The 12,793-nt window shown below is 56.9% G+C and overlaps 2 protein-coding genes across 8 annotated transcripts in view; one reads left to right on the forward strand and one right to left on the reverse strand.

The window, feature by feature from the left end:
• The first annotated feature begins 1,353 nt into the window (after positions 1-1,353).
• DERL3 (derlin 3) lies at positions 1,354-4,243 on the forward strand. Of its 6 annotated transcripts, none has more exons than XM_059408979.1 (7): positions 1,365-2,153; positions 2,269-2,331; positions 2,421-2,494; positions 2,613-2,706; positions 3,173-3,368; positions 3,829-3,919; positions 4,019-4,243. In XM_059408979.1, exons 1-7 carry the CDS (start codon positions 2,061-2,063, stop codon positions 4,098-4,100), a joined length of 693 nt encoding a protein of 230 aa, XP_059264962.1. In that variant the 5' UTR covers positions 1,365-2,060; the 3' UTR covers positions 4,101-4,243. The 6 variants fall into 6 exon arrangements, with proteins under 6 accessions (XP_059264959.1, XP_059264964.1, XP_059264958.1 ...); XM_059408977.1 differs by having other exon boundaries at positions 1,369-2,153; positions 2,266-2,331; XM_059408976.1 differs by lacking the exon at positions 3,829-3,919 and having other exon boundaries at positions 1,354-2,153; positions 3,956-4,243.
• A 1,888-nt stretch (positions 4,244-6,131) lies between these two features.
• Positions 6,132-12,793, reverse strand: part of SMARCB1 (SWI/SNF related, matrix associated, actin dependent regulator of chromatin, subfamily b, member 1) — a 37,667-nt gene continuing 31,005 nt past the window's right edge. For both annotated transcript variants that reach the window (XM_059408974.1, XM_059408973.1), the window contains exons 8-9: positions 6,824-6,955; positions 6,132-6,473 (exon numbers count right to left, since the gene is read on the reverse strand). In XM_059408974.1, the coding sequence (XP_059264957.1) occupies positions 6,434-6,473; positions 6,824-6,955 (172 nt within the window). In that variant the 3' untranslated portion in view covers positions 6,132-6,433. The remainder of the gene's footprint in view (positions 6,474-6,823; positions 6,956-12,793) is intronic.

Here is a 12,793-nt window from a genome sequence, read left to right on the forward strand (position 1 = left end):
TCTTCCTCCTATCCTCCAGTGTCCTGGCCACAGCGGCTTTGGCATGGCTGCACCCCACCGTTCCCGGGCCTCATCTCTGTGAGCTTCTCGCTGCCTTGCTCCTGAAGCCCTTTCTTGGCTCAGCTTCTAGAAGCCCTCTCCAGCCTCCCCAGGCCTCCCTGGCCAGGTCTGCCTTCTCTGACTACTGAATGGTAAGCCACCCAGGCAGGGCCTCATCTGCCTCACACAGGCCCAAGACTACACAGGCCACTGGTGTACAGAGGACTGATATCCACAACTGGACTGCCTGGCCAATCTCTCCCCCAACACCACCCTTAGATTTCTCCAGGTGGAAGTCACACAGATGCCCCAAACTCAACAGGGCCATGAAGGGATTCCGTCCGCTCTCCTTTTCCCCAAGCGTTTTTTCATCTTGGTAAAAGCCACCACCATCCATCTGCCCTATGGCTCAGACCTTCAAGTCACCCTTGGTTGCTCTCTCACAGCTCCGTCCCATCAATGGGCAAAAGCGTCTCCCGCCCTTCCCCTATGCTCCAGGCTCCACCCTGCCCAAGCCACCATTGTGCCTTGCAACCTCCCCTGCTCACTGATTCTTCAGTCTACTGTCCTTGCAGCAGCCACAGGGGTCTTTTAAAAGTGACAATCAAGCGTCACTTGCTCATCACTTGTTTGCAGAGGCTTCTCAGATCACCCCACCTGCAGTGATGGCTCACGACCCAACCCTCCAATCTTGGCATTATTTGCGTCAGTTTACTGTCCTGGGAACACAAGCTCTCATATTAGTACGAGCCTATGACTGACTATCTGTCTCCTCATCTTTTCTTGGCTGCTGTATCTCCCACATCCAGAAAAGCGCCTGGCACACAATCTGTGTTCAGTAAACAGTGGACTTAATAAATGAATAAATGGAGTTTCTCTTTTCTTTTTTTTTTTTTTAAAGATTTTATTTATTTATTTGATAGAGAGAGATTACAAGTAGGCAGAGAGGCAGGCAGAGAGAGAGGAGGAAGCAGGCTCCCTGCTGAGCAGAGAGCCCGATGCGGGACTCGATCCCAGGACCCTGAGATCATGACCCGAGCCGAAGGCAGCGGCCCAACCCACTGAGCCACCCAGGCGCCCCGAGTTTCTCTTTTCCATCAAAATGATTAAAACGGGGTGCCTGGGTGGCTCAGCTGGTTAAGACGTCTGCCTTCCGCACAGGTCATGATCTCAGGGTCCTGGAATTGAGCCCCCAGTAGGGCTCCCTGCTCCGTGGGGGAGACTGCTTCTCCCTCTCACGGCTTCCTCCCTGCTTGTGCACGTGCTCAAAGAAAGAAAAAAAAAAAAAAAAAAAAAAAAAGAAGAGGCCCTTTCCAGCCAGTTCACTTGCTCTGGCCTGTGTTGACACTCTGGCGTTTTGGGTTCAAAGACTGTCCGCAGGAGTCGGCGTGGGGTCAAGTGGACTGCAGGAGGGTACGGGAGTGGGGTGGTTGGACACAGTGCTGAGCGCCTCTTCTGTTAAGGGTCAGGTGGCACTGTGTTTGGCTGTCAGTAGGAGAGAGGACGGGACAAAGTGTTTGGCGGCGCTAGGTGGACTCACAGAGCCTCCAAGACCAGACTCCCGACGATTCCGCCTGGCCAACCGCCCCCACTGTGGCCCCGCCCCTTCCGGTCTCGCAGTTCCGCGGTCTTTTCTCTTCTTCACTCGCGGAGTAACCTCAGTCCCGCCCCCAAAATCTTGTGCGTCCTCGTTATTGGTTCTCTCTAGCTTGCCGTGAAGCGACCCGTTCCTCATTGGTCACACGTTCTCCCGCGCCGCCACGCCAGCCATCACAACAACCGCCACGTGCTCAACAGTGGGGCCTGTTCTTTGGTCCCTAGTTCCGATCCGCCCACTACCCTGTCCCGCCCCCGGCTTCCCAGTTCCTCCTCCTATTGGTTACCGGGCCCAGGGTCCCTCCCTCGACCCTGGGCGTGCGGCGCCTCCGACGCGGATTGGCCGAATTCGAGAGTGAGGCGGGCTTTGGAGGCGGGTTAAAGAGCGCGCAGCAAGTTGGGCCACGCGTGTCAAAGAAGTTTCAATGGCGTGGCAGGGGCTGATGGCCGAGTTCCTGCAGGTGCCCGCGGTGACGCGGGCCTACACCGCGGCCTGCGTCCTTATCACCGCTGCTGTGGTAAGCTGGCTAGACGGGTGGGGGCATCTCCGTGGCTGCAGTCCGGGAGGGGTGTCGTCATGGTTACCTCTGCGTTCCGGGGGCACCACCTGACGCGTCCCTGGTTCCGCAGCAGCTGGAGCTCCTCAGCCCCTTCCAGCTCTATTTCAACCCACACCTCGTGTTCCGGAAGTTCCAGGTGAGGCGGCCCCGCTCATGGCACCTGACAGCCGGGCCCTGCCTGCCCTGCGCCTGACCGCCCGCCCGCCTTCCTTCCCATCTCTGTAGGTCTGGAGGCTCGTCACCAACTTCCTCTTCTTTGGGCCGCTGGGATTCAGCTTCTTCTTCAACATGCTCTTCGTGTATCCTGCACCGTGCGGACCCAAGCGTGGGGCGGTGGGCGGGTCGCCGGGCTGGGGGATGCGCGCTGTGGGGAAACTGAGGCTCTGCCTGGTGACACTTCCTTTACGGACGCCGCAGGTTCCGCTACTGCCGCATGCTGGAGGAGGGCTCGTTCCGTGGCCGCACGGCCGACTTCGTCTTCATGTTCCTTTTCGGGGGTGTCCTCATGACCGTATCCTTTCCCGGGCTCTTAAACTGAAGGCCGCAGTGCCTCTGGTCCAGCCTGTGCTGGCCGGTGAGCGACAGAGTCGCTCCCTCCAGCTTAGGATGTATTTACCGTACATAGCGGACTCGGCTCCGGATGTCAACGCCAGCTCTTCAATGCTGTACACAAAATACTACAGGGCAATGTGCAGGGGAGCCGGGTGGCGTGGTTGGGGGCTGCGCCCTGCATGCCCATTGTCAGGAGAAACTGGGGCAATGACAGGCAGTGTTTGGAGGCTGGGGGTGGACAAGAAGGGCAGATCACTTGTGGGGCCTGAGGCCATAGTGTGGCCTTGATTGGAAGGGCACAGAGGGGTGATGAGAGAAGGGAAACTAGGGATGATTCCAGGGTGTTAGCAAGTCAGAGGGGCCCTGGGCAGGAGCTCTGAGGCCTGCACCAGGAGAAGGCCTCCAGCACCTTGACTCTGGCTCAGCTGCTGGGGCTCCTGGGCAGCCTCTTCTTCTTGGGCCAGGCACTCACAGTCATGCTGGTGTATGTATGGAGCCGCCGCAACCCCCAAGTGAGAGTCAACTTCTTCGGCCTCCTCACCTTCCAGGCACCATTCCTGCCCTGGGCACTTATGGGTTTCTCTCTGCTGTTGGGCAACTCCATTCTTGTGGACCTGCTGGGTAAGCCTGCCTGTGCATCCGCCCTCCCCATCTGGTACCTGATGGTCTTTGGGAGGACTCTCACCTGTCCTCCCACCCCCTCTTCCAGACTTTCTAGCTCCTTTGTTCTCCCGGCCCCTGAATAACCCAGCCAGCTATGGGCTCCCCATATTCGGGTGTACTGATGCTCATGTGGGTCCTGACCAGAGATGAGCATACGGTGTGTCAAGGTGCCAGCCTTGACTCCTATTCCTCCCATGTTCTCAGGCCCTCCCCTCCCCACGTCCTGCCCACTTCTGGGCCAGGTAAGCCTGTCCTTCAAGGTCAACCCTGTGCTGGCAGTCTGTGCAGAACACTGGGTACTCATAATCTGGGGCCTGAGTTGTTTGCCTGCCTGTGCATGGAAGGAGGGAGTAGGCTGTGAGGGCCTCGGGCTCTGGACCATGGAGAGTGGCCTCAGCCATTCAGGGTTCTCCTACAGGGATTGCTGTGGGCCACATTTACTACTTCCTAGAGGATGTCTTGCCCAACCAGCCTGGAGGCAAGAGGCTGCTACTGACCCCCAGTTTCCTGTGAGTGCTAGAGATAATTCTGCTACCCTCCCTCAGATGGCTTCCTGCACCAGTGGGAACGCCCGCTGGCCTCAGCTCAGTGTGGGCCCCTCCTTACAGGAAGCTGCTACTGGATGCCCCACAGGAGGACCCCAATTACCTGCCCCTCCCGGAGGAGGAGCCAGGACTCCTGCAGCAATGATCCTACCCAGGACCAGCCTGTTTTCCTGGCCTCTGGCAGGCCTCCATTCTACCCCTAACTCCCGATTACAGGAGAGCAACCTGTCCTGGAGACTGGGCTGGTGCCCAGGGCCCACCCAAATAAACAGAATGACCTGCATCTCATTGCCCGCAGCACTGGCTCCCTGCCTTGGCTGGCCACATCCTTCCACGGAGCTGGGCAGGTGTTGCTGGCCTTGACCTAGGACCACCAACCCTGGCCGGCCCTCTCAGACCAATTGTAGGTGGTAGGATGGGAGGCCCAAAGGGGGTCAAGAACCTGCCCACAGTTGCCCAGCAGCTTTGAGCTCACACATGGCATACTCAGGGTTCTTACTCCAGCTTTGCCAACACCTTGATGGAGCCTTGGGAAAATACCACCTGTACTGATCTCTGCTCTAGGCCAGGCAGCAAGGGGGTTGGCCAGGTTTCATTGGCTGGGGCCAGGACTGGGATGTTCCCATCATGCCAGGCCTAGGGGCTCCTGCCCATGGTACCCTCAGGCTGATGCCTCACTTGACTCTTTCTGTCCCTCACGGGCAACAAGGGGACCTTTGCCCCATTTTCCAGCTGAGCAGCCAAGGGACTTGGCCGAGGCTCCATGAAGTCAGGTGCAGGAGAGGGCCAGGACCGGGGTCCTCTGCCCTTTCTGCAACCCCAAAGCTTTGAGAAATTTTCACCTCAGCAGAGTTCTGCAAAGTTCTCTCCCTGATGTTTGTAGCTAAGGACCATGGGAGCCTGATCTGATACCACAGCTCACTTTTTACTTTGGTAAAGCGGGTACCAGACAGCCTGGCCAACTTTCCTCATTGCCCTAGACTAGTCATAATGACAGTTGATTCCTGGATGATCAACAGCAACGGTATTCCTCCAGCCCTAGGCTGTCACATTCACGGATGACACAAGTATTCATCATGGAGTCTGACCTAAATTTTGTAGGCAAACCGTGTGGAGTTGCAGCTGGCTCTGTAGGAGCACTGGGCTGGGTTGCCCAGAGGGGCTGAGGTGGGCAGTATTCAGTCCATCCCACCAGTTGCATGGGCACATGGACCAAGCAAACCCTTCAGCAATGGAGCCCACTTGTCTCCAAGGCCAGGAGAACCCAGTCCTGGAATCTTCCTCTTTGTTCAGGGCCTTCCAGTGAAGCCCAACTTCGCTCCAGCAAGTTGCACTCCTGGATGAAGGGCAGTGGGCCTGAGTACAAACTCCCCAGGAGCTAGGAGCTGTCATGTCCCAGGACATGATCACAGGACCCCCAGCCCAGAGGGCCAGGCCCATCTACCCCTATATCCTGGCACCAAAACCCCAATTCCTACTCAAGAACTCTGCCCTTGGCCAGTGTGGGGCTCAGGTTGGGAGCCAGGTGGCACCATGCTCCTGCCACACCCAGGGAGCAGAGCTGCCCTGACCCAACAGGGAAGACGCGGCAGCAGCTAAGGGCAGCTGCCCGGTGTTGGGGTCTATTCTCTTCGGCAAGACTGCAGCCATGGGCTCAGTTCACCAAGCACTGCTTGGCTCCGTGAGGAGACCCACACGTGCCACCCTTGTGGAGCCCATGTGCCTTGTGTAGAGTGGGGACATTTCCCCATGAGACAAGGATGCAGAGCTGAGGAGAGGCCCAGGGCTGTGCCTCCCTTCTTGGCACACCACAAACCCCCACTCCAGCCCCAGGCAGGCGTGCCGCTCCACATGTCTTACTCCTTGAGACCCACCTGAGAGAGTTGCTGGCAGGGCTCAGGGCTCCAGCTGGGGTGGAGCTGGAACAGGGTGGGGCTGTTGCTGACAGGAAAGCCGGCCCCCTGCCCTCTGAACCTCACTTCTGTTCCTTGGAGGATGGCACAGGTGGTGGGTATCAGCCCAGGGCCTCGGATGCAGCCTTATCAGCCCCCATCTGCCCACCTGGGGCTCTGAGGCACAGAAGGGCGAGAGGCCTGGTGTGCTGGCCTTGGCCACACTCCACCCAGCCAGACCCTGCTCCTCGTTCCCTTTCTTATTTTTATGCTACCACTTTGAAAAAATGGAACATGACCTGTTGTCTTTATTTAAAAAGTGTTGCTAGCCCTACCTGGGGCTCCTATACAAAAACAAAACACAATCCAAAAATGAGGCCTCTTTCTGACCAGGGACTTGGGTGGGGACTGGGGCTCAGAAACTGGAATGTGTGCCCAGGGGAGGGTGACCGTAAGCCCTCCCCACACCCCATGCTCCTCAGGATGGCCCCGGCCTGCCCCCTTTGCCTCCTGCCTTGCCAGGAGATGATGGAGAGGCGGTCCGATCTTCTGAACGCTCCGTGGGAGCCACGCACTGACAGGCTGGTTACCAGGCTGGGGCAGTGTTGGCAAGACGTCTCATACGCCTGCAGGAGGAGAGAAGGAGTGACCCAGAGCCCCCCAGGGATCTCTAGTGCAGCTGGGGGAGTGGGGACAGAGATAGGACATGGATGGTAAGAGGGAGGATCCCTAGCCCCACTCGGCCTGTGCCTGTCTGCTGCTGGAGGCCCTGCGTCTGCTCTCTCTCCAGCTTGCACAGGTCCCGCCTACCTCTCCAGGGCTCCAGAGGGGCTTATTTTTGTTCCCTGCAGGGAAACCCATGCAGGGGCCTGTCTTTGGCAAGTTGGTTCCCCACAAAACCAGGTCACCACATCTCTCACCTGCCTTCAAGACAGAGCCAGCTGTAAGGGACCTGGAGGGGTGGGGGTGTGGATACCTCGTGTTCCTGTCCTGGTCGCGGATCTTCTTTTCCATCTCGGCATCTGTCAGAGTCTCCAGCAGCGGGCACCACTGGTCAGCATCCCCTGTGTTCCGGATGGCAATCTCTACCGTGGGTAGGGGGTTCTCACTGTGGGCCAGGGTGGGGTGGAGTGGGGGGTAGTGACTGCTGAGTTCACAGAGTAGCAGCTAGAAACGCCCCCAGAAACAGTGTCCGCCCCCTGCCAGAATGCTGGAGCCAGGCCATGGCAGGAAGGCCCACGCCTTTCCTGCTACCTCCTCTGTCTCCTCCCTACTGGGCCATTTCCATGCCTGGCTCCTCAGAACAGCACTCCTGAGAGGAGTGGCCCAGTCATCACCTGTCACTCAGACCTCAAGGCAGAGTCACTGGAGATGCCAGCCCCCCCCCGCCCCCGCCAATAACAGCCTCTCTTCAAAGCACTCTCAAACAGGCTCTAGATTGCTGCCGAGGTGTCTCTGTCTATAAGCCTGGAGAGGGCATTCCCCGTGACCAGTGTTGCTGGGAAGGCAGGGGAGGGCAGTCTATCCCACTCAGTGTCCAGGGCCAGGACCCACCAGCCTCAAAGACTCATCCCACTGAAGGCTGCTGGGCCGGCCTATTCCTGAATATTCTGTACACTTGCCCTTCAGCCCACTTCACTGGCCCAACTAAGCCCCAGAGAACTGGGCTATTTGCCTAAGGTAAACAGTTGGGCCTGGGACCCTTGTCCCCAAATCACTACACTCTGTAGCCTCTAAACGACCACTCTGATGGCCACCTAAGCCCCTTCTTGCCAAAGAGACACAGCATGGGCATGGGGAGAGGGGGAGGAGCAGACACCATGGGAGGGAGGACACAGCTGAGCTGCCACCTCTCCAGGCCTTGGTTTCCAAGCCTCAGAGCATGGCCCTCACAGTGACCTCTCCCAGCCCCTTCCCCTATCACCACCGCCACCTCACCAGCCCTTTTCTCTCTTCTCCAGCTGGGTGGCCTGCACCTGTTCCCCGAGGCTCAGCACCCCAAGAAGGCCAGCCCCCTCCAATGCAGTCCTATCACATGTCTGCCCCCCTGCAGAACACTGTTCGCTCTGGTCAGGCACTGTTGGTTTTGATATTTCATCTGGAAACCAGGAACACTATCACAGCTGTGGGAACTTTTCAGAGCTTTGCTGTTATTTAAACCAGCCAACGTATGCCCACTATGTTGGTGTTGGGAAGGGGCTCCCCAGGGGCCAGGAGCCTTGTCACAGAGTCTCCCTGTAACTGGTGCTCAAGGTTGTGTGTGTGGCCCACTGGAGAGGGGCGTCTGGTGGGCACATAGCAGCCGAGGGCCAGCTCTGGCCTCCCTCGTGTTCTTTTCCTCATCCCAGAGTCTCAAGGAACGCGAGCAGACATGGGCTAAGGCTCTCACCACAGCCCAGGGCTCCCTCCGGCCCCTCTGCAGGAGTCAGGTTCACCTCCTGCTGCTGAAGCTAGTCCCCGAAGCCCGAGCTTGTGCTGGTGACTCAGAGGCCAGTGGATGCACCAAGCCCTCACCCGAGGTTCCCCGAGGCCGAGCCTCCTCAGCAGCTCCTAACAGCTGTTCTGCAGCCAGGGCCGTGGTTTGGCAATCCTAAACCACCCAGCCACAGACCCAAACATCATCCCGCACCTCAAGGCCTCCCAGCTGCCGCCTTCCTTGGGAGGACAGACATGAAAGGCGCCAAGCCCATGCTGAGGGGAGCAAAACATGTTTTCCTCTTAATTTAAACAAGAGCTTGTGAGTAGGTTCTGGAGGTCCCTTTGTTTACCTCCCCTTGGCTCTGGGAAGATTCCACTCCTGTGGGTTTGTTCTAAAATAAGAACTGCTGGATCCAACCCTGTAAGAATGGGCTTTGGGCCAGTAGGCCTGCCTCGGATCTAGGACAAACACAAAGGCGGGAGAGCCACCTTGCCTCCCACTCCTCCTCTGAGGGGATTCCACATGACGACTTCAAGGTCACCTGGGACCCCAGATTCTCCTACTTTCTTGCAGAGTCCAGGTGGGGACACAGAGCCCAGGTAGGGGAGGGCTGTAGCTGAGGTGACAGAGGGCCCTGGGCCGCAGCTTGTAGGGCTGTCTTGCTGTGATCTCACTTTTATGCCCTTGCATGACACAAAAGCCAGGAAACACTACTAGGCCCACTTCACAAATGAGAAGGACAGACTCTTGGAGGGAAATGACCTGTCCATGGCTGCTCAGCTGGGAGTGGGCAGGGGACAAAACCTGACACCACCCTCCTCTTCCTGGTCAACGCATTTTGACATGGTGTGGGAGCCCACGCAATGGGGAGAGAGCAGTCTTTCGAACATATGGTGCTGGATTAGGCAGTGATTTCATAGGTGTCACATTAAAAAAAAGGACCGTGGGGGCGCTGCGCTAAGTCAGTGGAACATGCAACTCTTGATCTTGGGCTGGGAATTTGAACCCCACGCTGGATGTAGTGATTACTTAAAATCTTTAAAAAAAAAAAAAAAAAGCACAGGCAACAAAAGAAAAAATAAACTGGACTACATTAAAACTTAAAACTTCTGTGCTTTGGGGCGCCTGGGTGGCTCAGTAGGCTAAAGCCTCTGCCTTCGGCTCAGGTCATGATCCCAGGGTCCTGGGATTGAGCCCCACATCGGGCTCTCTGCTCTGCAGGGAGCCTGCTTCCTCCTCTCTCTCTCTGCCTGCCTCTCTGCCTACTTGTGATCTCTGCCTGTCAAATAAATAAATAAAATCTTAAAAAAAAACAAAATCCCACAAACTTCTGTGTTTCAGGGCACCTGGCTGGCTCAGTCAGTGCCACATGAGATTTTGGGTCTCCCAGTTGTAGGTTAAAGCCCCAGGTTGGGTGTGGAGATTACTGGGAAAAACAAACTAACCAACCCAAAACCAAACCAAACCAAACCAAATAACTAAATATTAAAAAAAAAAAAAAAAAAAGACGACATAAAGCTTTTGTGTTTTGAAGGACACTGTCATGAAAGTGGAAAGACAACCCAAAAGTGGGAGAAAATATTTGCAAATCCCATCTCTGATAAAGACTCCTATCTAGAATATATAACGAACACTTACAACTCAGTAATAAAAATGCAAATGACCCTATTAAAAAACAGGGGACCTGAACAGCCATTTTGTCAAAAGCAATGTACAAATGCCCAAGGTCATCAGGGGTCAGGGAAATGCAAATCCAAACCACCGAGTTCCCCCTACCCCACTGCCCTAGGAGTGCTAGATTTAAAAGTGAGATACCAGAAGCCTGGCTCTGCTGGCTGGGAAATAAAATGGGGTGGGGGGTGGTTTCTGGAAAGCAGTCGGGTCCTCCCTCCAAGTGCTCAACACAACTATCATGTGACCCAGCAACTCCCCTCCTAGCACCTACCCAAGGGCACTGAAAAGAGGCACCGAAACAAAAATGAACGCTCACCCCACTACCCTTAACAACAGCCCCAAAGGGACAACAGCCCACCTGTCCCTCGACGGCTGACTGGGTAGATAAAATATGGTCCATCTGTATGATAAGGTATCACACAGCCCTCAAAAGGAACGAAGCTCTGATACAGGCTGCCACAGGGAGAAGTGACACTGAGAAGTCAGCCACAAAAGACCACGTGATCTGGGATTCTATTTATACTGAATACCAGAAGAGGCAAGTTGACGCAAAGCAGATCAGTAGTCACCTGGGGCTGAGAGCCATGGGGGCAGGGCAATGGTGAAAGGGGGCAAGGCTTGCTGGGGTGAGGAAAGGCCTGCCAGCTGTGACAGCTGGGGCTCTGCGGATCCTACAGAGCCCGTGCTAGCTGGCTGGACCGCACCCTACATGCACTGTACCTCCAGGAAGTGGTTCTCAAAGCAGATAAGCAGGCAAGCAAATGCCTGCCACTGGCAGGTGGGCAGAGTTGCAGGAGGAACCCGTGTGGCTCCTGGTCAACAAATCCAAAATGACCCTGGTGTCTCCCAACCCTGATGTGCACCAGGGACACTGCCTCTCTGTCCCCCATTGGGCCCAGATCCCAAGTTCTCTGGCCCCTCCCCATGTCCTTGGCTTCCTCCTGGCCGGTACTCTGTCCTCCCTCCCCACCCTGGGGTCTCATGCTCCCTACCCCGGGCCTGCACCCTCCAGTACTTTCAGTGGCCACACACAAGTCTCCCGTGCTGGACAGGGTGCTATTTCTTCTCTGCACCCAGCTGCAGCCACGGGACTGACACAACTTTCTCAGAGGTAACAGCTTGCAGGTTTGGGTATCTGACAGCCTCCCATGTGCCAGTCGGCCCAGGCCCTTACCCTGGTAGAGTCCTGTACCCCTCCTGCTAGGAGTCTGGGGCCCCCTATCCATTTGTTACATGCCATGCTCCCTCCTCATGCTTGCCCACATCAGGCCTGCTCGTCCCATGGCTGGAGGGAAGCAGCCTGTCCTCTGGCCTAGCTCCTGAGACTTGTCTGCCTCTGCTCACACATGCCCTGTGACCAGCAGCCTGCCCTGCTCCACTGTGGACACAATTCAGTGCCACCATCACTGCAGATGGCACCGCAGCCGGATGCTGGGCTTGGTCCGGGGGGCAGACAGACAGGAAGGACCAGCTGGCGGGAATTCAGAGCATTTATAACACAGGATGACGGAGGCCCTGGATTTCAAGCCCCTTTGAAGGAGTCATGTGACTCAGCGGTTGCCAAGCTTTGGGTGTAGCAGAGACCAGGCCAGGGTTCCTGATCCCACCCTCCACAGACCAAGTGGCCCCTGGCCCTGGGGATGTTGAGAGCCCACTCTACTCCCACTACACAGCCTTTCCCCCAGAAAGACTGACTGACACCAGGCTCCCTGGGGAGAGTCAAGAGCGGTCAGAGCTCCCAAAGGATGACATGGTGCAGCAGTGACAATGTGGGATAGGGGCAAGAGACAGAAGTTCCAGTCCCTTCCCTTGATTGCTTTAGAAGGCCACAATCGTCCCCTGGACGATGAAGCCTACATCAAGCCAGCTTCTGACCCTAAGCTCCCATTCCTGTCTTGCAAACTCTCTCTAGAGTCCAGATGCCCACACCGCACACAGCACACATGACAGGCCAGGCCTAGCATGAGGAGTGCAGGAGGCCTGGTCAGCTGGGAAATCACAAGCAGCTGTCCCAATACAAAAGAGACACTGGGATGTCTCTCAGATCCAGATAGGCTGCGTCCCGCCGGCCTGGCCTGCTAGGGCTGCTGGGGCTGCTGGGGCTGCTGGGGCTGCTGGGAAGGGGTATGTGCTTACCCCAGTCTCCAGTCAGCGGACCTGCCTTCCACCGCCAGGACGAGAAACCTGCACACTCAGCATGACAGCCTGCAGATCGCAGCAGGCTGGGGCTCTGGAATGCTACCCATCCAGCCGGCTGGAACTTATTAAGTGGCTTCTGAGATGGGGGCGTGCGGGCTGTCTATAAGTCCTGACCTGTCGCCACCAGGGACTCCCAAGGGGGCCTGCTCTGTGAGCTGTCTGGCACACCACCAATGGCCTAAATCCTCGGCAGGGGCTATGGGAGGTTACCTGGGATCGCCCCGAGAGATAAGAGCAGGAGGACGCCACCACCCTCAGGGTCTTCCTGCTCTGAGCACCCCCAGTCCACAGCATCTGCTGGTCAGAATGTGGATTCTGATCTGATCAGCATCTGGGGGATGAGGTATCTAGCGTCGGTGTCACTCCCATGACCTGTACCACATCACCACCTCCCAGGACCTGGAGAGGGGCACTCCAGCAAGTGAGGCCACCCCAGATTGGTCTATCAGGCCCATTGGCCTTGGCTTAGGTACAGCACGAACGGACATGTAGGCCTGCACCTCCAGCTGGACTCTCACAAGGGTCAGACGCCACCACATCGCAGCTCATGGATGCCTCCTCCCAGGCAGGGCCTGGACCCTGTCTGTGCAGCAGGACCACCTGGACGGCAGGGCTGCTGGGAGGTTATGGGAGGGGACACGTGTGCTGTCCCAG

This window comes from Mustela nigripes, chromosome 8 (assembly GCF_022355385.1).
Source record: "Mustela nigripes isolate SB6536 chromosome 8, MUSNIG.SB6536, whole genome shotgun sequence".
Classification (NCBI taxonomy): domain Eukaryota; kingdom Metazoa; phylum Chordata; class Mammalia; order Carnivora; family Mustelidae; genus Mustela; species Mustela nigripes.

Coding starts and splice junctions, on each gene's coding strand:
- DERL3 (XM_059408975.1), top strand. CDS start 2,061: ATGGCGTGGCAGGGGCTGATGGCCGAGTTCCTGCAGGTGCCCGCGGTG. Junction 2,707..3,172: donor TCGGGGGTGTCCTCATGACC/GTATCCTTTCCC, acceptor ACTCTGGCTCAG/CTGCTGGGGCTCCTGGGCAG. Junction 3,369..3,955: donor CATTCTTGTGGACCTGCTGG/GTAAGCCTGCCT, acceptor ACCCTCCCTCAG/ATGGCTTCCTGCACCAGTGG.